The sequence below is a fragment of the Tympanuchus pallidicinctus genome, unplaced genomic scaffold (genome assembly GCF_026119805.1).
Source record: "Tympanuchus pallidicinctus isolate F22 unplaced genomic scaffold, pur_lepc_1.0 scaffold3, whole genome shotgun sequence".
NCBI classification, from domain to species: domain Eukaryota; kingdom Metazoa; phylum Chordata; class Aves; order Galliformes; family Phasianidae; genus Tympanuchus; species Tympanuchus pallidicinctus.
In genome coordinates, this window is record NW_026294747.1 from 63933151 (window position 1) to 63958194 (window position 25044).

A 25044-nucleotide genomic window follows, 5' to 3' on the forward strand; every position below is an offset into this window, starting at 1 on the left:
ACTCTGTTTCTGCATTGTTGCTGGCTGAGGGAAACCAAACACGTTTCCGTCTGTGTGTTACATTACAGGCTTACAATTGCTGTGTAGAAAACACTCCACAGCCAACAGCATTTACAAAAGCCAACTGTGAAACTGTAAGAAAGAAAAGAGGAAATCAACGCCATTTATTCTTCACGTATTGCATTACAAGCGCCTCTTATCAAACTCCCAGTATAATTTATGTTATTCCTGTAGAAATTCCAATTCAACTCCACATAGAAAGAAGACCTAAGTACGTGTGACAGGGTTGTGGTGACATCCTGATCAGACACGGAGGCTCGGACCGCCGCCAAGGCTGACGACCCCAGCGCTCAGTGCAGGAGGGACGCAGCCCGGCGCTCGCTTGCTCAGTAATGCCGCTCTGCTGGCAATTCTTTATTGCTGTAAGTCACAACAGGGATGGTTCCACGGGTACCAGTTTGCAAGGGACTGGAAACACGTCAGGGAGGACTCGCACAGCCAGGCACAGCAGACTGGCTCTCAAGAACAGTCCCACACGCGACTTTTCCAAACGCGGTGACACAGATCTCCTCTCCCTCTGACTGTGAGTGGTGAGTTTGTTGATCATCTGCAAGACCCGTTTCCAGACAGCAGTGCCTCATTTTTCTTCTTTAAAATCAGATTCTGTTAGAGTAGACCTTTAGTATCTGCTTGTCTGTTCATCCCTTGCTTTCCAAGCATCTTTAGACATCTTTCTCCGAATTTATTTCTTTCTCTTCACTGTTTGTCTTGGACAGGGTCTGCAGTTTGCTTCTGGAGACATGAAGGAGAGAGGAAGAAATCATGTCCTAACATTTTCAGATTTGGATTTTTTTTGCTTTAAATCTAGAGCCCCAAGCACTCACTTCCTTTGGTGGTTATCTGTCACCGTGTCATCTGGCAGTTCAACCCCGCGAGTCTCGGGCAGCAGGAAGCAGAGCAGCCCCCCCAGCACGGTGGCACTGCCATAGACAGCCAAGGGAATGGCACTGTGGTACTGCTCCAGGATGAGGATCAGCGGGGCGATGATCCCTGCCACGCGTGCTGCCATTGAGCACAGCCCCACACCGCTCTGCCTGTGGGATGAAGGGGAAAGTGAAAGCTGTAGGCTGGTCTCAGCCCTGCAGAAGACCAGCACTACACCATTAGGAGGTGCTAGCCATGGTGGTGGCTATGTCGTGGTGCCTCCTTCCTGCCCTTCACCACCAGCACCCGGGTTGCAGTGTGCATCCCTGTGTGCTCCCACCTTCATGGGAAGCCATAAGGTATGGGGGAATCTCACCTGATGACGGTGGGGAAGAGCTCTGCAGCGTAGATATAGGAGGTGGAGAAGGAGGCACATGCAGCAAACTTGCCGATGACTGCCAGGACGGTGATTGCCACGGCCTGGTCTGAGGGAAAGAGAAGAGATGGCTGCTGTGATGCCAACAGAGAAGGTTCTGCAGGACCTTGGGTCTCTGCAGTAGGATTTTTGGAGACAGCCCTCTTTAGCAGGGGCTGTTGTGGTAGGACGTGTAGGAATATTTTCAAACTAAATGAGGGGAGATATAGCTTATACAGACTGGTGATAAGGAAGAAGTCTTTTACAATAACGGTTGTGAGGCACTGGCACGGGCTGCTCAAAGAGGCAGTGGACGCCCTGTCCTTGGAGACATTCAAGGTCAGGCTGCATGGGCCTCTGATCAAGCAGTAGATGTCCCTGTTCACTACAGTGGAGTTGGACGAGATGGTTTCTAAAGGTCCCTCCAGCTCAAACAATTCCATGATTGTGTGATTCTGATGGACTTTCCAAGCAGGTCTGCCACCTGAGGTATCGGATACCTCTCCTAGCATATCCTTTTCAGCAAAATACCCACTACACAACTAGCAAAGCAAACCCATATTTCTTCTCAGGCCTTGTTCATTTCCTAACTAAGGCACTGCAAGTCGCTGGGGAATGCTCATTTGAAAATATCACATATAATAGATATGGTAATTAGCAGTAAGACAAGAGGAAGTGGTCTCAAGTTGCACCAGGGGAGGTTCAGGATGGATAGTAGGAAAAATTTCTTCTTGGAAAGAGTGCATTGGAACAGGCAGCCCAGGGAGGTGTTGAGAAACGTGGAATGTGGCACTGAGGGACATGGTATAGAGCAGTCACAGGCATGGGTTGATGGTTGGACCAGACGATCATAGTGGTCTTTCCAACCTGTATGATTCTATGAATCTATGATTCAGTAGCTTGAAAGCATGCCACAAACCTGCCTTACTTGCATCATCTGAATAACAACGGGGGTAGGGGCAAACGTACACAGTGTGGGGAAACTGTAGATAGAAACAGGTGTGGGGGGAGCAGGTTGTGAAAGAAATTAAGAGTTGGGCCTCTCCCTTGAGTTGGGAAGAGTTTTGTTCACCTTCAGGGATGCCAACAATGATGAGACACATCAAGCCAGCCAACAGCAGGAGAACAGCTTGGACTTTTTTCCTCCCAAACCACTGTAGCAGGTAAATGCAGCAAATACGAGCGGGCAATTCCACTACTCCAAAAGCAAGTTGTGTCAGATAGATGTCGAGACCAAAGCCTGTCACATTAAGGCTCAGTCCATAGTAGACTAGACTATCCATAAACCTGAAATTCAATGGAACAGAGTAGGTAATCAGTTGAGTTTCCACGGAATATTTTCTTTAAAAATGTAGGCTAGTTAGAAGACATGCAGTTATTTGTTTAAATGTCCAGGAATCTCTATTTTAATTCTGGTCAACACCTGTGACAGTTCTGTAGGACACAGTTAAACCAGGTAATGCATTATGGACGCCAATATGCTCAGCAATATACAGGCTGAAACCGGAATTTCTGTAGGGACCCAAAACTGCCCTGAAGTCCAGAGATGCCCTCAAAATTGGAATTACTCCAGCTCTTCCCACAACCCTCGCAGTATCTAGAATAATCATCTTCTCCCCGTGCCCAGCAAACGTGAATCTCGTCCAGCCTGCAGAGAAAGGATAGCAAATACATAGATGTGATGGGGTGCTGGGATATCTGATCTCGTCCTGAATGTAGCATCTGGCAACCCTGCCTGTGGAAGGGTGGTTAGAACCTGATGATCCTTGAGGCCTCTTCCAAATCAAGCCACTCTACGGTTCTGTAGTTCCATAACGATTCACAGCTGGTCAGAGGCATGGGTTGACGGTTGGACTTGATGATCTTTCCTACCTTCCTGATTCTACCATGTCCCCCAAAATTGTGAAGTGAATTTACATTTGTGAAAAACCCTCGGTGCATTCTTCTCTTCACATGGAAGTTAGGAGAGAAAGAACCAGGTGGTGACTTACCAGGCACACATCATGATTAAAGTCATCCTCAGGAGGTGCTTCTTCCGAAGGAGATCCAGAATACTTCCAGACTTGGTCTGGGTCTCACCCTTCAGCTTCAACATCAGAAAGCCAGAGTCAGAGCAGAAAAAGGAAACCCATGGCTAGCTCTTTCTCCAGCACAAGACAAAAGACAACCCCAGCAGGACATGGAGGTGACCACAGCTGTATGGGGAAGGACGGCAGCCCAGTGGGGCTGGGCTCTTGTGCCTGGGGACTGGGTGTCCTGAGCCACAGTTTGGAATCAGAGGGGTTCCTTGGGATGAACATTTTGCCAGTGTACAGTGCGTGGATCGGAAAGGTGGGTAACCCCCTCTTAGGATATTTAGGCATGGAAAACCACAGAGCAAGGATTCATGCTCACCCTCGACACTGGTGAAGTTTTTACTGCAGAAAAGTAAGGGGAGCATTTGGATTCCTCCTTTCTTCTTCCCACGGTGAACTCTGGCAATGCTGCAGGCTGAGCCTCAGCAGAAGAGGCCCCTCCTCCCTGACCACGTCTCATGTCAATTTAAGCTAGAGATATGCATCACCAATCTTTAAGCAGTCCCTCAATGCATGGAAAGCTCTTTCCCCGATGACCCCAAATCTTCCACAACTCTTTTCTGAACTGGAAACACCAGCATCTTGCCAGGTCTTTATTTACTGGCTTAATCCTGCTGCCCCAGGGCTGCAAGCACAGAGGCAGGTCTGTGGGGTGTGCAAGGCATGCCACTGCTGTACCTGGTCCAGCAGTTCTGGAGGAATGGTGCGTTTGTTGATGGATGCTGCCTTCTTAAGGTACTTCTTAGCTTCTTCTATTTTGCCTTTTGTCACCAGCCAGCGAGCTGACTCTGGTAGCACCCTGCCAAGGAGGTGAGAGTAGAAAACAGTGCTGTGACCTGCTCAGCTTCCTCATAGCCTGTCCCCTTACCACCAGCAGCGGGCATGATGTCAGCACCTGCCATATTTGCAGGGAACTCACTGCCCACCTGCCACTTACCAGTAGTAGAAGAAAAGGGCAAACATAGGAGCAGACCCTGCTATTTCCAGCAACCTCCAGTTACGAATACCGTAACTCAGGCCAGCCAAGACCAGTTGTCCAGTAGCTAAAAAGCAGTGAGAAATAAGCACTGCTGTTGGTCGATAGGAGACTCCAACCCATTCTGTAGCTGGAAAGAACAATGAAGATTCAGTGTCATCGTTGTGAATGATTTCTCCTCATTCAAGCAGTGTGTCTCTCCCAGGGAAGAGCTCTACGGGAGTCTGGAGGCTGGCAGTCAGACCTCCGGGACATTGTCAGTGACATGTTAGAAATGGCCTCACGCAATGAAGACACTGCGCGTCCCTGTCAAGGGCTCACAGCATCTTCTGGGCTGTCAGCACAGTCCCTGTATTGAACCCCCCCACGCCTCTTTCTCTATACTCTGTCCTGAGGATTGGCTCATATAGGTCTTGTTCCTGCTGGAGGAGGACCAGGTCTATCACAGAGCTTTTGTTTAAGAGGGTTGCCTTTAAAATTTCCAGGACTATCATTTATGTCCCTTTTGCATTATGTCTTTGAGGGCCCTCATCAATTTTCCTCACATCCAGGGCAGCCTACTCACCTAAGGGCAAGGTAGTAATCAGAATTCCTGACACAGCAGTCGCCATGATACATCTGAAGACAATGTATAGAGTGAAATTGGGCAAAAAGGCAATTACTAAACCGAATAAACTCTGGCCAAGAAGGCAGATCAGAAGGACTGGCCGGCGGCCGATCCTGTGGAAGAAGGAGGAAAGCATAGTTGGCATCTGAAGAGACTCCATGGGTATGGGGAAGAGCCCAGAGGGATACACACTGATTTGGGATCCATGAGAATAAAGCTCCTCGACCCAGGAAGGGGCAGACAGGAAAAGGAGCCTTGCCACTTCTGACCAGATGTGGTGCCAGGAAATGCTAAAGTCACTTCCAAAGTACCAAGCCCTTGGAAGGCCTCCACACCATCTCTGCTGAGTGCAAAGAGGATCAGACTGAAACTGAAACAGGCTGTACTACTGGTTCAACTCTGCATACTCTGTACACATATGGTGCCTTTCTCCCTTCCACGATCCCTGTATGGCTCTGGGCTCCCACAACCTGAGGACTTTGGCCAGGGTCACCCTAAGCAGAGCAGAGCCATGAGAAGGAAGCACACATGCTGTGGTTAGCAGCTGCAGGTGCCCAAATGTAGGTCTGTGGAATCCCTGTGTAGCTGAGATGTCAACTGGGACTGGAATCATGATTGCTGATTGACCCTCCCACCTCCGTCAGGCTGTATCTTCCATTACCTCTCAGGTATCTATGGACCACTGAGATGCTCTTGCTCAGGCAAGGGACTGAGCTCTGTGGAGGGGGTATTTCTTCATTCATCATTCATTAATGACTGCATGGGCATCATGAATTTCAGTGAGGCATGTTTTTGGGTTCCTGGCAATAACTCTCGGTAGGTATTTGTGTCTCCTCACCTGTCACTGAGTGGTCCAAAGATGATAGCTCCTATGACAAGCCCCATCATGTAGATAGACTGGGAGATGTCACTCAGGTCCTTCCTGTCACACACAAGGTCAAACTGGAGGAAGGAAACAGATGCTTTTGCTTTTGAGCGGTCCAAGATTCTAGGCTGGGCAGTGCTTGTGTTCCCAGGCAGACAAGGGGAACTGTGTGCCCACGCCCTTGCTGTAGCCCATGGGAGCAGAGATCCCACTCGTAAAGGTATGAATGTCTACGTGAACTGCACAGGTTGAATGTGGAGCAGATCAATGATGCCCAAAGCTTTGGGACATGCAGGACTCCCTCCAGCATAGACACTCCAAAGGAACCTCCCAGCTGGCATGTTATGCTTGAAGTAGGACCTTGGGACAGGAGTCTCAGCACCTTGCTTCCCTGGCTGCAAGGGCAGGACAGGTTGGGGCAGGAGGAAGGGAGGAAGACAGGAGAGCAGCAGAGAGCTCAGTGGAAGGTACTTGTGAGAATACGTTGGAGCTGGGAGTGAGGAAGAAGGAAGAGAGAAATGAGGAAGAGTGAACAGAGGTTCAGAGCGGGAGAAGTTGGGGATATCAGTAGGCAGAGCCCATTGTCATCTTCATGGCCCATAGGACATCTTGCCCAAGCCCTGAAGTCTCTGGAGGCCCCAGAAAACTCAACTACTGGTAAAGCTCTGGGAAGGGAAATATTTTTCATGGGGTTGGGCATGTAAGGAGATTCAGGCAGAAGGACAGCAAAAACTGGCAGGGAGATTGAAAATGTCCCTCCATATAGCATACATTGCAATTTACCTGAGTGCTGAAAAGAAGATGTGTGGTGAGCACCGTGACTTTTCCTTGAACCAACCTACACCACAGGATTCTCCCATCCCATCCCATCCCATCCCATCCCATCCCATCCCATCCCATCCCATCCCATCCCATCCCATCCCACATTCCCAAAGCATCACAAGGACATACAGACCTCAGTGAGCAGGGATGGCGGCTGTGCTGTGGGGTACACCCAGCCATTGCTGCACTTCTCCGTGGCATTCAGGCCGTATGCCACGATGGAGTCGAGGTCCCAGTCCACAGGCGAGTACATGATGCACTGCTCGTAGTCCCCATTCGCATCCCGGGGCAGGGTGAGGTTCAGCTGCTCTTCCTCAGTCAAGTGGGGGCCAACAGCACGGATCCAGTCCGTGTTGCAGTAATGAGGCACGTCTACAACCATAAACACTTGGCCAATCATTGGGAAAGGAATAAGAAGCAGTGGGAGGGAGATCCACAGCACCACCAGTTTCTGATAGAGGCCAAACTCCCCCACAGCTCTTATCAAATCCCCAAACTCGACCATGGTGACTACCTCTGTGGCCAGGCTAGTGTGGAGCATGTCACTTAAATAGTGCAATATTAATGTTTAAACTGTATGAGCACTAAACACCTAATCAGATGTGATAAAACGAGCACTTCAACCAGCTTGTTCCCCCACTGAAATGATACACCGGATTCTTCTGGGATGCACTTTGCCACCATTTGCCATTTGGGTTGGGTTCAAGTGTCAAGGCTTTGGTAGCGGGTGGGGCTGCAGGGTGCCCTCTGCAAGCAGAGCCACAGGGGAAAGCGGTTTAAGTTTCCTTTTAACTCACAGTGCTCTAGTTACAATAAGCAATAATTCATATTATTCTCCCAGCACAGACTCTGTTCTGCCCGTGATGGTGACTGGGGAGTGATCTCCCTGTCCCATCTCAAACCTTGTGCCTTTTTCCGAATTTGCTGCTCTCACTTATGGCTTCAGATTAGATAGCCCATGCTGCTGCCAGAAAGAGCAGCAGGAAAGCTTTCTTTGTACTTTTACTTTGGACGATGATATACAGCTGGTCAACATGTTGGCTTGATGTTGACAGCTGTGCCCTAAGCTGTCAGTATTCATTGGTCCCAGGTAGAAACCCTGGTCAGCTGCAACACTGAATCTAAACTACAGCATTTTGGAGATAATCCAAAACCAGATTTGACTGAGGGAGTATCTTTAAGAAAAAATGTGGGTTCATTACACAGTCATTCATAGCACACAGAATTTGGGGATAAGAGGTGGCAGCAGCCTGGCTGTTACCTGATTTCTGCTGTGTCTCTCAACAATTTCCTGGGCAGTCTCTCTGAGTGGTTTATATCTTTATTCCTGGGAACTGGAAACCTGCATTGCCCTCAGAATATGTAATGTGGTGTGTAAAATAGTGTGTAAAGTGGCAAAGCTCTCTTGGCTGCTCCAGAGGTTCCTTGTAGCCAAAATCTGTGACTGCTATGCTCTGCGATGACTTGGCCAAAGAGATTTTCCATTGCAGAGGCGTTTCAAACCCATCCTGCATGGGCAGCTGAAATCTCTGAGCTTGCCCTGCTGTGCGTGGCTCATGTTCTTCCTTTCCACTCATCCATCAGCATCCCCTGTAGCAAAGAGTTCAGATTTGCAGAGGGATCTAGATAAGTTGGATCGCTGGGCTGAGGTGAATGTGATGAGGTTTAACAAGGCCAACTGTTGGGTTCTGCACTTTGGCCACAATAACCCCATGCAGCGTTACAGGCTTGGGGATGAGTGGCTGGATGAGTGTGAAGAGGAAAGAGACCTCGGGGTGTTGGTTGGTGCTGGGCTGAACATGAGCCAGCAGTGTGCCCAGGTGGCCAAGAAGGCCAACGGCATCCTGGCCTGCATCAGAAATAATGTGGCCAGCAGGAGCAGGGAGGTGATCATCCCCCTCTACTCAGCACTGGTGAGGCCGCACCTCGAGTGCTGTGTTCAATTTTGGGCCCCTCACTACAAGAAAGACATTGAGGCCCTAGAACATGTACGGAGAAGGGCAACAAAACTGCTGAGGGGTCTGGAGTACAAGTCTTATGAGGAGCTGACAAGGGAGCTGGGATTGTTCAGTCTGGAGAAGAAGAGGCTCAGGGGGGACCTCATTGCACTGTATAACTTCCTGAACGGAGGCTGTGGTGCAAAAGGGTCTGGCCTCTTCTCCCAGGCAAATAGTAGCACCCGAGGGAACAGCCAGAAGTTATACCAGAGGAGGTTTAGGTTGGACATTAGGAGAAATTTTTAATCTCAAAGGGTGTTCAGGCACTGGAATGGCCTGCCCAGGGAGGTGATGGAGTCTCCGTCCCTGGTAGAGTTCAAGAGGCACCTGGATGAGGAGCCACGAGATATGGTTTAATAGCTTGTGGTACTGATAGGAATGGAAGAGTGGTTGGACTAGATGATCTGGCAGGTCGTTTCCAACCTTGTTATTCTGTGATTCTGTGATTTCGGCTACAAAATCTCCCTGGGAGTGACTCAGACATGGCTGCTCTCTCATGTGCTCATGCAGACATGACTTCTTGAGGCTGTTTTTCAAAATGTCACCAGATAGGGATGGCTGATAACCTGGGAAAGCTTCAGTGTCCTCTTGTAAACTCTGTCACCCTTAGGTGACACTTTTCATAGAAAGAGATTGTTCCTTTGACTGTCTTCATCTCACAAGGAGGTGTGGGGCTGAATGGGTCATAGAATCATCACATAGAAAGGCTTGTTTTGGGATGGACCTTAAACACCATCTATTTCCAACCCCCTGCCACGGGCTGGCAACCCTCCACCAGGTCGGGCTGCCCAGGGCCCTGTTTGATTCTGGCCTTGAGCACCTCCAGGGATGGGGCACCCACAGCTCTCTTCCCTCTGTTGTTTAAAACCATTTTCCCTTGTCCTATCACTATCAGACCGTGCAAGGAGTCAGCCTCCTCCTCATTATAAGCTCCTTTTAAGTATTGGAAGGTTGCAATGAGGTCTCCTAGATCTTCTCCAAGCTCCCTCAAACTTTGTCCCAAGGCACTTGCCCATCCCAATTTCAGCATCTAATGAATCATGCAGCTCTCAGGGACATCTCCCTTTTCCTTGGATTCATACTCATGTCTCTCTGCATAAGCAATGAATTCAGTTTTGCAGCAGATGCAGTCATTAAGCAATTTTATTCCATCAATAGATCTGACAGAGCCGGTGTATATTTCATCTCTGTCATGGCGGGACATATATATATATATATATATATATATATTTAATGGACATGATTAACACATCACATAACATGAAGTGATGCACTACACCGAATCATAGAATCACTCAATCATTAAGGTTGGAAAAAGCACTAAGATCATCTAGTCCAGCCATCAACCCTCTTACTGCAATAGATCACATACACAAACTTTTTCACAATCTGTATGTTCTTACTTTTGCTTTCTAAGGTTTCTGATGAGCTTCTTTATTATTAGTGTAATTGCTAGTTCCTGTAGTATTCATGCTGAGGTAGCAGTGGGCATCTAGGGGGGTTGAGAGAAAACCACATAGGGATGGCAGAGGTAGCGATGCTGCAATGAATGCCACAAGAGGCCTGGATTCCCTCTCCTCCTCTGCCTTCAGACTGAGTGACCTTGGCAAGGTCATTTGCTTATCTTTACCTATCATCATAAAATGAGTATAACAATGGTAACCTCCCAAGTGGAATAATTTTGCAGTTTAAAAAAAGGGAAAGTATCATGAGACTCCGGGAGGGCTTAGACATCGAATTTATGTGGAAGCACTACTATTGCAAAGACCTGATTTGGAGCCAAATATCCACCCTGCCCTCCTTACCTCTGCCTTTGCCCATTTGTTTTCTTTTGGCACTTGTGGCCAAGGAGTCAGTTCCTTCCTGATAACAGCTTTCTTGTCTTGGCAGTTTCAGGATCTGGATGAGCTCGTTGCTCACTGCTGTAGACAGTGGCCATGCAGTCATCATCAGAGGAAGCCTTGCAGTAGATGGAGGTGCTGGTCCCACTGCAGGTATGACTCTCCCCTTGCAGGTTTCTCACAGTGAAGCCAGACTTTATGATGCTCTTTCTTTTTTTGGGAACTGAGCACTGATCCGCCACGATCAGGATAGAGATCTTAAATTTAGCACCTTAAGATGCTAATAAATCAGCCAATGCACAACTGAATTCACCCAGTGCCAGAAGGGTGGCAGATTTCTGAGCCCTTCTTCTTTTTTTCCCCCCAGCTATATGAAGAACTCCTGTTTGAAAAGGCCATCATTGGACACATTTGGGTCTGCAGGGGAGAGATTTTCCAGAACTTCTTCAGCTTCTGATATTTCTCTGCTTTTTCCTATTTGTGCATGAGCCTCCTGGCCACCATTTAACGGATCAAAGAGATTCTGATTGTCAGAAGCATGGCTGGTGAACAGGTAGCATGGGGGAATGCTGCCTTCCTGCACGGGGAGGTATTTGTTTGTTGGGCCTTCAGCACTAGGACCCAATCCAAACGCACCCTCAGCATCTCTGGGAGCCTGGGACTGTGCACCAAAGTGCTGCAGGGGTGGACAGCTCTGGCTCCCTCCTGGGTGTCCGGTAACAACTTCATCCTGTCCAGCAAGGAACAGGAGGCTGGAGGTGTCCCATGCTACCAGTGGAGCGTTTGTTTCTGCTAGGATTTCCTGACCCAGCGTGGAGGGATTTGGATCAAAGCAAGGTGGAGTTTCTGTCTGTGGATTTTGCCAATCTAAATTTGGGATGACTGTTTGGGGAAAATCTTGTCTTTCGTTTTCTGCAGATATGAAAACATTATTGTCGTCTTGAAAATCCATGTTGCCTAGTTGAATCCCAACTTTCTTGGGTAACTTTCCTAAATTACTTGATGAAGAAGAAATCCCATCCTCTACCATTGTGTTCTGGACATCCAAACTCAGTAAGTTCTGACTTTCACGTGTATGCCCAACATGTGGATTTCCATCCCTACTCAGATTTTTTGGGCTGTAATCAACTGCAGACGTAAGCTCTGGAGGAGGATTAAAAGGGTTTCTTCCACCTTCAAAGCTCATTGCATCTTCTTTCTGATTTTCCTGTGCTGACAAGAGAAATGGACAACATCTGTCCTGTGGCTGCTGAACCTGCTTGCCAACAGCTGGGTGGTCATAGACACTGAGTTCAGTTCTCAGGCGTTTGTCATCACCTGAAATGCTTGTACCAGGAGCCAACAACAGGACATCGGTCTCCTTGCCCTCAGTGGTATCTGAGCAGCTTCCAGCACTCTCCTGCTTTACATCATGTTCCAGAATACTGCTATGTGGGTTAGTTACCAGTTGGCCATACATGGCCTGAGGTTCTGTTTCTTGTAGATGGGGCATATTGTGGTCATCTGTCACCTCTGGCAAACCAAGTGCAGAGATTCTGTTGTTTTCTGGTTTGTTCTCCTGAGCTGTGTGATCAGGACTGGGTTCTTCTGGAAATCCTGATGGATTTACTTCTTTCGTTTTGCTTGTCTTCTCAAATTCTGCCCTTGTGCTCACTTCTCCAGCCAAATGACTCACGCTGGATGGCTGCACGTTCTCCTCCTGAATGACTGTTGCCTGCTTCCTAGGGAGCTCATCAGCTTTTATCTTTGGTGTTTCACTCAGCAGCTCAGCTATGTCAGGTGATGCACTCAGCCCTCCTGGCTCTGGGGAGCTGGGTGCTGCACTGGGGGTCCCTGGCTCATCAGGGATGTGGGAGGCTTGGTGTTTAGCTTTGAGTTCAGGGGGATCAGTGCCCTCATCTCTGTATTTTTGCTTCATATTCTTTGTGTTGTTTCTGGTTTCAAGACTTTGTGGCACATGTGCAGGCTGTGGGTTGTTCACTCCCTCTCCAAGATGTTGCTTGTCTCCTGCAATGGCAGTGGTCCATTTACGTTTGTCATGTGTCATTGCAGGCCTCGTGTCTCCTTCACTGGTTGTGCTGGCTGAGAAGGACCCATAGGCTTCATTTTCTGCCTCTGGGAGCTCTGCTGTGGGCAGGACACAGCCCCTTTTGTCCCCTAGGAACATGCAGCTGCTGGGTTTAGCGCCCTGAGATGCAGCCTGGTGGGAACTGAGCAAGCCACGAGGCAGAGGTTTAGCAGGTTCCAGGAGCACAGGGGAGGAGGCTGAGCCTGACCCTCTCTTCAGCTGGAGCTTGCTCTGCTGGGACGCAGCGAGTGGCTGGGACACCTGGCCCCCTTGCTTACCATTGCCTACATCCCCAGCCCGAGGCGCCAGTGCCTTCTTACCATCTCTCTGCTCTCTGGGCTTAGGCCAGGAGCCCATTTGCTCTCTTTGCTCAGGATAGGTGACACCAGGTAGAAAGCTTCCCTCCTTCACGGCTGCCTCTGTGGCTGTTTTTCTCTCCTGAACCAGGAGCACCATCCTGTCCACCTCGTTGCCCGCAGCCTGGTGGCTTTGCCAGCTCAACACAGGCTTTTTCCAGGAACACGTTCCCTTTCTAGCTTTTCCATCTGTTTCTGAAGGTGGCCAGCAGCTTCTGAGCTTGTTCCCTAAGAACACAGGCCTGCTGTTCAGCTCTTGCCTTTGCTCAGCCAGCTGCAACCTGCATGGCACATTGAAGGGTGTGGGTTTCCTTCTTGCTTTGGTCTCATTTTCAGCTCCGCTATAGCAGTCCAGAGGCTGTGCTCCTCTGCCTACCAGACGAGCTTACTTTTGTAGTCAACTGAATGGGCTGTGGCAGTTTGAGGGCTTCCAGTGATCACTTTCATCACTGTTTAGCTTCCAACTGGGCAGTGTGGAATTGCAGCCCAGTACTTTTGTTGGAGGAAGGGGTTCCTCCACTGGTCACAGAGTGGATGATGTATGGGAAGCCAGGTTGCTGAAGGCTGTGTGCAATTTGCCTAATTGGAGAAGACTGTCATCAAATCACACTGTGCCATGCTGTTAAGTTTTTTCTGTTCCATTAGGTCCATGGAAATGCCAGCAGCAGCCCTGACAAAGGACACGTGAAAGTAAAAGATGCTGGCCAAGACATGTGAGAACACAAAGAACACTTACTTCTAGCTGGGCCTACAAGCAGCTGTAATTGAAGGCCACCTGGTGCTCTGACACTGCTGAGGACAGGCAAAGACTCCATTCATGGCACCTCTCCCACTCAGGCAGTGACTGTCAGTTCTTGTCATTCTTTGTCTTTTTTGCCTTCCTGCACTCCCCTCTATAGCTTCTCTTTGGGCACTGCATGCTGTCTCACGTTAACAGTGCTCTCGCTGGAGAAAGTGCTTTTAGTTTAAGGCCAAAAGAAAGAAATCGGAAGCCAGAATAGATGTGATATTTTCCCTCTCCCTTTCCTGTCCCATCTCCAAGAACATGAGACTGTGAAGTGAGACACCTGCCAGAGAAGAGACCAGCAAAGAAGTACTGTATTCAGTGAGGGGAAAGGCAGCGCAGATGCAGCACTGAAAACCATCTCACCTTGCTAGAGGGATTTCTCTGGACTGTCTAGCATGGTTTTCTCACTCTTTTTAAAACTGCTCCTTTAAGTTTTATCCTTTTTTAAGATTTGAGATAATCAGCTGAGGAAAAAAAGAGGATATGATAGAAGAAACAGGAAATGGTGAGCAAGGACGCCTCCCCTTCCGCCTCCCCTTCTGCATCCTCTTCCGTTTCCGCTTCCCATTCCCTTTCCCCTTTTTCTTCCCGTTCCAGTTCCTGTTCCCATTGCACTTTTCTCTTGCTATGCCCATATATATTTGAAGGATGAAGCCCAGAAAGTTCTACAGTGGTGGTGCAGCAGCTTTCACTGCACACTGCTGAAAGGTTTCTTTCTTTCTGGTGATGCTGAGAAATTTTCAGATGAGGCATTATTTCTTCCTCATTGTACCTACATGCTTTCCTTGGAACAAAGTATCCCACAGATGTGTGGTTTGCTGAAGACAACATTCTAATAAAATCAGTGACATGCAGCAGTGTCCCACCAGGAGAGATTGGCTCTGGTGTTACCTCTCTGCAGCACTGCTGGTCAGGGGATTTGATAAGTTGTGGCTGAGGTGCTCTTGTTCAGTGGGTCTGAAGATGGAGGTGATCCGTCCTTTGATTGAGAACTCTTTCCTTTGCAAAGGCTGGCGGCTGCCTCTGACAGGCTGTTATGGAAAATACGGGGATGAAAGTGGAAGTTGAGAGAAGAGCTTGGAATAAAGCACACAGTTATGGAGTGAATCATGGCTTCACCTTCAATGAAGTCTTCTATGAGACAGTCTGTTTCAGTTCACTTCATAAATAAAGCTGTCCAGGCACACTTGATGTACTTCTGTGTCCATCTCCTTTGTCCCTCTCATAAGCTGCAGATCCATTTTGTCTGCTTTTCCCCAGAAAACTGCACCTGGTTAGTGTGAAGACCACTGGATGTGTTGTTCTTGGCTGAGGAGCACCTGAGCAGTTTGACTGACGATGTTTTGCACAGCTCATCAGGACTTGGAAACTGTCCATTGGTATTGCTGTGTTTAATGACATTGTTAGCTGGTCTACGTGTTGTTCTGCACAGTAACAAATGGAGTTGATAGAGCAAACTCAAGTTAGAATAGCTTCAGCGAATACAGCACACTTTTGCATCCATATAATGGAATGTTGTGGCCTCCCATGATAGTGAGGTCATGGTCAAAAGGCAAAAAGGGCCTGATGTGATCTGAAGGGCTAAGTAAGGGAAACAGGATGACCCCATATCCAAGTGTAGGGAGTGGGAAGGCTCTGGGAGAGGTAGGGACAAAAATCACAGTGGAACAGGTTGCCCAAGGAGGCTGTGGATGCCCCATCCCTGCAGGCATTCAAGGCCAGGCTGGATGTGGCTCTGGGCAGCCTGGTCTGGTGGCTGGTGACCCTGCACACTGCAGGGGGTTGGTCCCTTTCAACCCAGGCCATTCTGTGATTCCATGATTCTTTGAAGTCGGAGCAGCAGATGCAAGGCCTTGGTGGAAGAGTTTATGACACCATGATGGGAGGGCCAACTGTGGGAAGGTGCTGATGGTAATGATGAACAAATGCCATGGACCCTGTGAGTGGCCGAAGAGTGTGCTAAGATCAATGAATGTGCAATTTCGGGAGATCTTGTGAGCCTCCAAACATGCTTGGCCTCGACTTCTTGACACCTCATCCCTCAGAAACAAAATGCTCGGATGCATTTTGCTGAGTGGCCAAGAAGATCCTGGGAGCAAGACTAGCGTTGTGCTGGGAGAGACAGCTTAATGAAAAGGCATGAGCTCACAGAATGGCTTGGGTTGGAAGGGACCTTAAAGATCATCTCTGACTGTAACTAGGCAGAGTAAGACTAAAAGCCACCCTCCTGCTTCCTTTGTGGGACAGCAGATGCCACTAAAGGTTGTGGTTGACCTGGCAGTAGCCAAATGGGGCCTTCATTAGCAGCTGACCATGACGGAGGTAAAGCATCCATCTGTCCACTCAGCTTATCTCACATTCAATCACATGTACAAGCACAGCTCAGGAAGCTTCCGCAGCTGCTCATCAAGAAAAATATATAAACATGGATTGTTCATCAGAAGGCTCAGAAATAAAAAATGTCCTAATTGAACCCACTCGTTCTGCTTCAACACTCTGTTTCTGCATTGTTGCTGGCTGAGGGAAACCAAACACGTTTCCGTCTGTGTGTTACATTACAGGCTTACAATTGCTGTGTAGAAAACACTCCACAGCCAACAGCATTTACAAAAGCCAACTGTGAAACTGTAAGAAAGAAAAGAAGAAATCAACGCCATTTATTCTTCACGTACTGCATTACAAGTGCCTCTTATCAAACTCCCAGTATAATTTATGTTATTCCTGTAGAAATTCCAATTCAACTCCACATAGAAAGAAGACCTAAGTACGTGTGACAGGGTTGTGGTGACATCCTGATCAGACACGGAGGCTCGGACCGCCGCCAAGGCTGACGACCCCAGTGCTCAGTGCAGGAGGGACGCAGCCCGGCGCTCGCTTGCCCAGTAATGCCGCTCTGCTGGCAATTCTTTATTGCTGTAAGTCACGACAGGGATGGTTCCATGGGTACCAGTTTGCAAGGGACTGGAAACACGTCAGGGAGGACTCGCACAGCCAGGCACAGCAGACTGGCTCTCAAGAACAGTCCCACATGCGACTTTTCCAAACGCGGTGACACAGATCTCCTCTCCCTCTGACTGTGAGTGGTGAGTTTGTTGATCATCTGCAAGACCAGTTTCCAGACAGCAGTGCCTCATTTTTCTTCTTTAAAATCAGATTCTGTTAGAGTAGACCTTTAGTATCTGCTTGTCTGTTCATCCCTTGCTTTCCAAGCATCTTTAGATATCTTTCTCTGAGTTTATTTCTTTCTCTTCACTGTTTGTCTTGGACAGGGTCTGCAGTTTGCTTCTGGAGACATGAAGGAGAGAGGAAGAAATCATGTCCTAACATTTTCAGATTTGGATTTTTTTTGCTTTAAATCTAGAGCCCCAAGCACTCACTTCCTTTGGTGGTTATCTGTCACCGTGTCATCTGGCAGTTCAACCCCGCGAGTCTCGGGCAGCAGGAAGCAGAGCAGCCCCCCCAGCACGGTGGCACTGCCATAGACAGCCAAGGGAATGGCACTGTGGTACTGCTCCAGGATGAGGATCAGCGGGGCGATGATCCCTGCCACGCGTGCTGCCATTGAGCACAGCCCCACACCGCTCTGCCTGTGGGATGAAGGGGAAAGTGAAAGCTGTAGGCTGGTCTCAGCCCTACAGAAGACCAGCACTACACCATTAGGAGGTGCTAGCCATGGTGGTGGCTATGTCGTGGTGCCTCCTTCCTGCCCTTCACCACCAGCACCCGGGTTGCAGTGTGCATCCCTGTGTGCTCCCACCCAATGCTCCCACCTTCATGGGAAGCCATAAGGTATGGGGGAATCTCACCTGATGACGGTGGGGAAGAGCTCTGCAGCGTAGATATAGGAGGTGGAGAAGGAGGCACATGCAGCAAACTTGCCGATGACTGCCAGGACGGTGATTGCCACGGCCTGGTCTGAGGGAAAGAGAAGAGATGGCTGCTGTGATGCCAACAGAGAAGGTTCTGCAGGACCTTGGGTCTCTGCAGTAGGATTTTTGGAGACAGCCCTCTTTAGCAGGGGCTGTTGTGGTAGGACGTGTAGGAATATTTTCAAACTAAATGAGGGGAGATATAGCTTATACAGACTGGTGATAAGGAAGAAGTCTTTTACAATAACGGTTGTGAGGCACTGGCACGGGCTGCTCAAAGAGGCAGTGGACGCCCTGTCCTTGGAGACATTCAAGGTCAGGCTGCATGGGCCTCTGATCAAGCAGTAGATGTCCCTGTTCACTACAGTGGAGTTGGACGAGATGGTTTCTAAAGGTCCCTCCAGCTCAAACAGTTCCATGATTGTGTGATTCTGATGGACTTTCCAAGCAGGTCTGCCACCTAAGGTATCGGATACCTCTCTTAGCATATCCTTTTCAGCAAAATACCCACTACACAACTAGCAAAGGAAACCCATATTTCTTCTCAGGCCTTGTTCATTTCCTAACTAAGGCACTGCAAGTCGCTGGGGAATGCTCATTTGAAAATATCACATATAATAGATATGGTAATTAGCAGTAAGACAAGAGGAAGTGGTCTCAAGTTCCACCAGTGGAGATTCAGGATGGATAGTAGGAAAAATTTCTTCTTGGAAAGAGTGCATTGGAACAGGCTGCCCAGGGAGGTGTTGAGAAACGTGGAATGTGGCACTGAGGGACATGGTATACAGCAGTCACAGGCATAGGTTGATGGTTGGACCAGATGATCTCAGTGGTCTTTCCAACCTGTATGATTCTATGAATCTATGATTCAATAGCTTGAAAGCATGCCACAAACCTGCCTTACTTGCATCATCTGAATAACAACTGGGGCAGGGGCAAAGATACACAGTGTGGGGAAACTGCAGTTAGAAACAGGTGTGGGGGGAGCAGGTTGTGAAAGAAATTAAAAAGAGTTGGGCCTCTCCCTTGAGTTGGGAAGAGTTTTGTTCACCTTCAGGGATGCCAACAATGATGAGACACATCAAGCCAGCCAACAGCAGGAGAGCAGCTTGGACTTTTTTCCTCCCAAACCACTGTAGCAGGTAAATGCAGCTAATGCGAGCGGGCAATTCCACTACTCCAAAAGCAAGTTGTGTCAGATAGATGTCGAGACCAAAGCCTGTCACATTAAGGCTCAGTCCATAGTAGACTAGACTATCCATAAACCTGAAATTCAATGGAACAGAATAGGTAATCAGTTGAGTTTCCACGGAATATTTTCTTTAAAAATGTAGGCTAGTTATAAGACATGCAGTTATTTGTTTAGATGTCCAGGAATTTCTATTTTAATTCTGGTCAACACCTGTGACAGTTCTGTAGGACACAGTTAAACCAGGTAATGCATTATGGACACCAATATGCTCAGCAATATACAGGCTGAAACCAGAATTTCTGTAGGGACCCAAAACTGCCCTGAAGTCCAGAGATGCCCTCAAAATTGGAATTACTCCAGCTCTTCCCACAACCCTCGCAGTATCTAGAATAATCATCTTCTCTCCCTGCCCAGCAAACGTGTATCTCGTCCAGCCTGCAGAGAAAGGATAGCAAATACATAGATGTGATGGGGTGCTGGGATATCTGATCTCGTCCTGAATGTAGCATCTGGCAACCCTGCCTGTGGAAGGGTGGTTAGAACCTGATGATCCTTGAGGCTTCTTCCAAATCAAGCCACACTACGGTTCTGTAGTTCCATAACGATTCACAGCTGGTCAGAGGCATGGGTTGATGGTTGGACTTGATGATCTTTCCTACCTTCCTGATTCTACCATGTCCCCCAAAATTGTGAAGTGAATTTACATTTGTGAAAAACCCTCGGTGCATTCTTCTCTTCACATGGAAGTTAGGAGAGAAAGAACTAGGTGGTGACTTACCAGGCACACGACATGATTAAAGTCACCTTCAGGAGGTGCTTCTTCCGAAGGAGATCCAGAATACTTCCAGACTTGGTCTGGGTCTCACCCTTCAGCTTCAACATCAGAAAGCCAGAGTCAGAGCAGACAAAGGAAACCCATGGCTAGCTCTTTCTCCAGCACAAGACAAAAGACAACCCCAGCAGGACATGGAGGTGACCACAGCTGTATGGGGAAGGACGGCAGCCCAGTGGGGCTGGGCTCTTGTGCCTGGGGACTGGGTGTCCTGAGCCACAGTTTGGAATCAGAGGGGTTCCTTGGGATGAACATTTTGCCAGTGTACAGTGCGTGGATCGGAAAGGTGGGTAACCCCCTCTTAGGATATTTAGGCATGGAAAACCACAGAGCAAGGATTCATGCTCACCCTCGACACTGGTGAAGTTTTTACTGCAGAAAAGTAAGGGGAGCATTTGGATTCCTCCTTTCTTCTTCCCACGGTGAGCTCTGGCAATGCTGCAGGCTGAGCCTCAGCAGAAGAGGCCCCTCCTCCCTGACCACGTCTCATGTCAATTTAAGCTAGAGTTACGCATCACCCATCTTTAAGCAGTCCCTCAATGCATGGAAAGCTCTTTCCCCGATGACCCCAAATCTTCCACAACTCTTTTCTGAACTGGAAACACCAGCATCTTGCCAGGTCTTTATTTACTGGCATAATCCTGCTGCCCCAGGGCTGCAAGCACAGAGGCAGGTCTGTGGGGTGTGCAAGGCATGCCACTGCTGTACCTGGTCCAGCAGTTCTGGAGGAATGGTGCGTTTGTTGATGGATGCTGCCTTCTTAAGGTACTTCTTAGCTTCTTCTATTTTGCCTTTTGTCACCAGCCAGCGAGCTGACTCTGGTAGCACCCTGCCAAGGAGGTGAGAGTAGAAAACAGTGCTGTGACCTGCTCAGCTTCCTCATAGCCTGTCCCCTTACCACCAGCAGCGGGCATGATGTCAGCACCTGCCATGTTTGCAGGGAACTCACTGCCCACCTGCCACTTACCAGTAGTAGAAGAAAAGGACAAACACAGGAGCAGACCCTGCTATTTGCAGCAACCTCCAGTTACGAATACCATAACTTAAGCCAGCCAAAAGCACTGCTCCAGCAGATAAAAAGCAGTGAGTTATAAGCACAGCTATTGTTCGATAGGAGACTCCAACCCATTCTGTAGCTGGAAAGAATAATGAAGATTCAGTGTCATCGTTGTGAATGATTTCTCCTCATTCAAGCAGTGTGTCTCTCCCAGGGAAGAGCTCTACAGGAGTCTGGAGGTTGGCAGTCAGACCTCCGGGACAATGTCAGTGACATGTTAGAAATGGCCTCACGCAATGAAGACACTGCGCGTCCCTGTCAAGGGCTCACAGCATCTTCTGGGCTGTCAGCACAGTCCCTGTATTGAACCCCCCCACGCCTCTTTCTCTATACTCTGTCCTGGGGATTGGCTCATATAGGTCTTGTTCCTGCTGGAGGAGGACCAGGTCTATCACAGAGCTTTTGTTTAAAAGGATTGCCTTTAAAATATCCAGGACTATCATTTATGTTCCCTTTTGCATTATGTCTTTGAGGGCCCTCATCAATTTTCCTCACATCCAGGGCAGCCTACTCACCTAAGGGCACGGTAGTAATCAGAATTCCTGACACAGCAGTCGCCATGATACATCTGAAGATAATGTATAGAGTGAAATTGGGCAAAAAGGCAATTGCTGTACCGAATAAAGTCTGGACGAGAAGGGAGATCAGAAGGACTGGCCGGCGGCCGATCCTGTGGAAGAAGGAGGAAAGCATAGTTGGCATCTGAAGAGACTCCATGGGTATGGGGAAGAGCCCAGAGGGATACACACTGATTTGGGATCCATGAGAATAAAGCTCCTCGACCCAGGAAGGGGCAGACAGGAAAAGGAGCCTTGCCACTTCTGACCAGATGTGGTGCCAGCAAAGGCTAAAGTCACTTCCAAAGTACCAAGCCCTTGGAAGGCCTCCACACCACCTCTGCTGAGTGCAAAGAGGATCAGACTGAAACTGAAACAGGCTGTACTACTGGTTCAACTCTGCATACTCTGTACACATATGGTGCCTTTCTCCCTTCCACGATCCCTGTATGGCTCTGGGCTCCCACAACCTGAGGACTTTGGCCAGGGTCACCCTAAGCAGAGCAGAGCCATGAGAAGGAAGCACACATGCTGTGGTTAGCAGCTGCAGGTGCCCAAATGTAGGTCTGTGGAATCCCTGTGTAGCTGAGATGTCAACTGGGACTGGAATCATGATTGCTGATTGACCCTCCCACCTCCGTCAGGCTGTATCTTCCATTACCTCTCAGGTATCTATGGACCACTGAGATGCTCTTGCTCAGGCAAGGGACTGAGCTCTGTGGAGGGGGTATTTCTTCATTCATCATTCATTAATGACTGCATGGGCATCATGAATTTCAGTGAGGCATGTTTTTGGGTTCCTGGCAATAGCTCTCGGTAGGTATTTGTGTCTCCTCACCTGTCACTGAGTGGTCCACAGATGATAGATCCTATGAGAAGTCCCACCATGTAGATAGACTGGGAGATGTCACTCAGGTCCTTCCTGTCACACACAAGGTCAAACTGGAGGAAGGAAACAGATGCTTTTGCTTTTGAGCGGTCCAAGATTCTAGGCTGGGCAGTGCTTGTGTTCCCAGGCAGACAAGGGGAACTGTGTGCCCACGCTCTTCCTGTAGCCCATGGAAGCAGAGATCCCACTCATAAAGGTATGAATGTCTACGTGAACTGCACAGGTTGAATGTGGAGCAGATCCATTGGGAACTCAATGATGCCCAAAGCTTTGGGACATGCAGGACTCCCTCCAGCATAGACACTCCAAAGGAACCTCCCGGCTGGCATGTTATGCTTGAAGTAGGACCTTGGGACAGGAGTCTCAGCACCTTGCTTCCCTGGCTGCAAGGGTGGGACAGGTTGGGGCAGGAGGAAGGGAAGAAGACAGGAGAACAGCAGAGAGCTCAGTGGAAGGTACTTGTGAGAATACATTGGAGCTGGGAGTGAGGAAGAAGGAAGAGAGAAATGAGGAAGAGTGAACAGAGGTTCAGAGTGGGAGAAGTTGGGGATATCAGTAGGCAGAGCCCATTGTCATCTTCATGGCCCATAGGACATCTTGCCCAAGCCCTGAAGTCTCTGGAGGCCCCAGAAAATTCAACTACAAGTAAAGCTCTGGGAATGGAAATATTTTTCATGGGGTTGGGCATGTAAGGAGATTCAGGCAGAAGGATAGCAAAAACTGGCAGGGAGATTGAAAATGTCCCTCCATATAGCATACATTGCAATTTACCTGAGTGCTGAAAAGAAGATGCATGGTGAGCACCGTGACTTTTCCTTGAACCAACCTACACCACAGGATTCTCCCATCCCATCCCATCCCATCCCATCCCATCCCATCCCATCCCATCCCATCCCATCCCATCCCATCCCATCCCATCCCACATTCCCAAAGCATCACAAGGACATACAGACCTCAGTGAGCAGGGATGGCGGCTGTGCTGTGAGGTACACCCAGCCATTGCTGCACTTCTCTGTGGCATTCAGGCCGTATGCCACGATGGAGTCGAGGTCCCAGTCCACAGGCGAGTACATGATGCACTGCTCGTAGTCCCCATTCGCATCCCGGGGCAGGGTGAGGTTCAGCTGCTCTTCCTCTGTCAGGTTGGGGCCGACAGCACGGATCCAGTCCGTGTTGCAGTAATGAGGCACGTCCACAACCATGAACACTTGGCCAACCATGTGAAAAGGATTAAGAAGCAGTGGGAGGGAGAGAAACAGCACCACCAGTTTCTGATAGAGGCCAAACTCCCCCACAGCACTTATCAAATCCCCAAACTCGACCATGGTGACTACCTCTGTGGCCAGGCTAGTGTGGAGCATGTCACTTAAATAGTGCAATATTAATGTTTAAACTGTATGAGCACTAAACATCTAATTCGATGTGATAAAACGAGCACTTCAACCAGCATGTTCCCCCACTAAAATGATACACCGGATTCTTCTGGGATGCACTTTGCCACCATTTGCCATTTGGGTTGGGTTCAAGTGTCAAGGCTTTGGTAGCAGGTGGGGCTGCAGGGTGCCCTCTGCAAGCAGAGCCACAGGGGAAAGAGGTTCAAGTTTGCTTTTAACTCACAGTGCTCTAGTTACAATAAGCAATAATTCATATTATTCTCCCAGCACAGACTCTGTTCTGCCCGTGATGGTGACTGGGGAGTGATCTCCCTGTCCCATCTCAAACCTTGTGCCTTTTTCCGAATTTGCTGCTCTCACTTATGGCTTCAGATTAGATAGCCCATGCTGCTGCCAGAAAGAGCAGCAGGAAAGCTTTCTTTGTATTTTCACTTTGGACGATGATATACAGCTGGTCAACATGTTGGCTTGATGTTGACAGCCGTGCCCTAAGCTGTCAGTATTCATTGGTCCCAGGTAGAAACCCTGGTCAGCTGCAACACTGAATCTAAACTACAGCATTTTGGAGATATTCCAAAACCAGATTTGACTGAGGGAGTATCTTTAAGAAAAAATGTGGGTTCATTACACAGTCATTCATAGCACACAGAATTTGGGGATAAGAGGTGGCAGCAGTCTGGCTGTTACCTGATTTCTGCTGTGTCTCTCAACAATTTCCTGGGCAGTCTCTCTGAGTGGTTTATATCTTTATTCCTGGGAACTGGAAACCTGGATTGCCCTCAGAATATGTAATGTGGTGTGTAAAATAGTGTGTAAAGTGGCAAAGGTCTCTTGGCTGCTCCAGAGGTTCCTTGTAGCCAAAATCTTTGACTGCTATGCTCTGCGATGACTTGGCCAAAGAGATTTTCCATTGCAGAGGCGTTTCAAACCCATCCTGCATGGGCAGCTGAAATCTCTGAGCTTGCCCTGCTGTGCGTGGCTCATGTTCTTCCTTTCCAGTCATCCATCAGCATCCCCTGTAGCAAAGAGGTCAGATTTTGGCTACAAAATCTCCCTGGGAGTGACTCAGACATGGCTGCTCTCTCATGTGCTCATGCAGACATGACTTCTTGAGGCTGTTTTTCAAAATGTCACCAGATAGGGATGGCTGATAACCTGGGAAAGCTTCAGTGTCCTCTTGCAAACTCTGTCACCCTTAGGTGACACTTTTCATAGAAAGAGATTGTTCCTTTGACTGTCTTCATCTCACAAGGAGGTGTGGGGCTGAATGGGTCATAGAATCATCACATAGAAAAACTTGTTTTGGGATGGACCTTAAACACCATCTATTTCCAACCCCCTGCCATGGGCTGGCAACCCTCCACCAGGTCGTGCTGCCCAGGGCCCTGTTTGACCTGGCCTTGTGCACCTCCAGGGATGGGGCACCCACAGCTCTCTTCCCTCTGTTGTTTAAAACCATTTTCCCTTGTCCTATCACTATCAGACCGTGCAAGGAGTCAGCCTCCTCCTCATTATAAGCTC

General features: G+C 48.7%; 3 protein-coding genes across 16 annotated transcripts in view; 1 reads left to right on the forward strand and 2 right to left on the reverse strand.

The window, feature by feature from the left end:
- LOC128085239 (solute carrier family 22 member 13-like) overlaps positions 1-16210 on the forward strand; it is a 59713-nt gene extending 43503 nt beyond the window's left edge. For 3 of the 10 annotated variants that reach the window (XR_008208850.1, XM_052692336.1, XM_052692338.1), the window contains one exon: positions 14994-16210. Coding sequence is in view for 5 of the 10 variants with exons in the window: in XM_052692336.1 (XP_052548296.1) it covers positions 14994-15011 (18 nt within the window). In the remaining 5 variants the exon portion in view is untranslated. Of the gene's footprint in view, positions 1-13591; positions 14147-14441; positions 14605-14742; positions 14929-14993 lie in introns of those variants that run through there. The other 7 variants (XR_008208853.1, XM_052692341.1, XM_052692332.1 and 4 more) reach the window with 5 other exon arrangements.
- LOC128085238 (uncharacterized) overlaps positions 1-25044 on the reverse strand; it is a 36766-nt gene that overhangs the window by 6527 nt on the left and 5195 nt on the right. The window lies entirely within an intron of this gene.
- Positions 139-23706, reverse strand: LOC128085241 (solute carrier family 22 member 13-like). Of its 5 annotated transcripts, none has more exons than XM_052692344.1 (11): positions 23248-23706; positions 6818-6982; positions 5836-5939; positions 4956-5110; positions 4352-4520; positions 4093-4213; positions 3331-3425; positions 2412-2626; positions 1301-1409; positions 885-1094; positions 139-792 (listed from the first exon to the last, which is right to left on the reverse strand). In XM_052692344.1, exons 1-11 carry the CDS (start codon positions 23488-23490, stop codon positions 723-725), a joined length of 1656 nt encoding a protein of 551 aa, XP_052548304.1. In that variant the 5' UTR covers positions 23491-23706; the 3' UTR covers positions 139-722. The 5 variants fall into 5 exon arrangements, with proteins under 5 accessions (XP_052548304.1, XP_052548303.1, XP_052548306.1 ...); XM_052692343.1 differs by having other exon boundaries at positions 6818-6913; positions 23179-23703; XM_052692346.1 differs by lacking the exon at positions 139-792 and adding an exon at positions 806-827 and having other exon boundaries at positions 6818-6913; positions 23179-23701.

Bases quoted from the DNA above. Each gene is read 5' to 3' on its own strand.
- LOC128085241 (XM_052692344.1), bottom strand. From the start codon at position 23,490: ATGCTCCACACTAGCCTGGCCACAGAGGTAGTCACCATGGTCGAGTTT. The intron at 6,983-23,247 runs CTCACCCTGCCC...GAGCAGCTGAAC, and splicing joins CAGAGGAAGAGCAGCTGAAC to CTCACCCTGCCCCGGGATGC. The intron at 1,095-1,300 runs GTGAGATTCCCC...TTCATCCCACAG, and splicing joins CTCTTCCCCACCGTCATCAG to GCAGAGCGGTGTGGGGCTGT.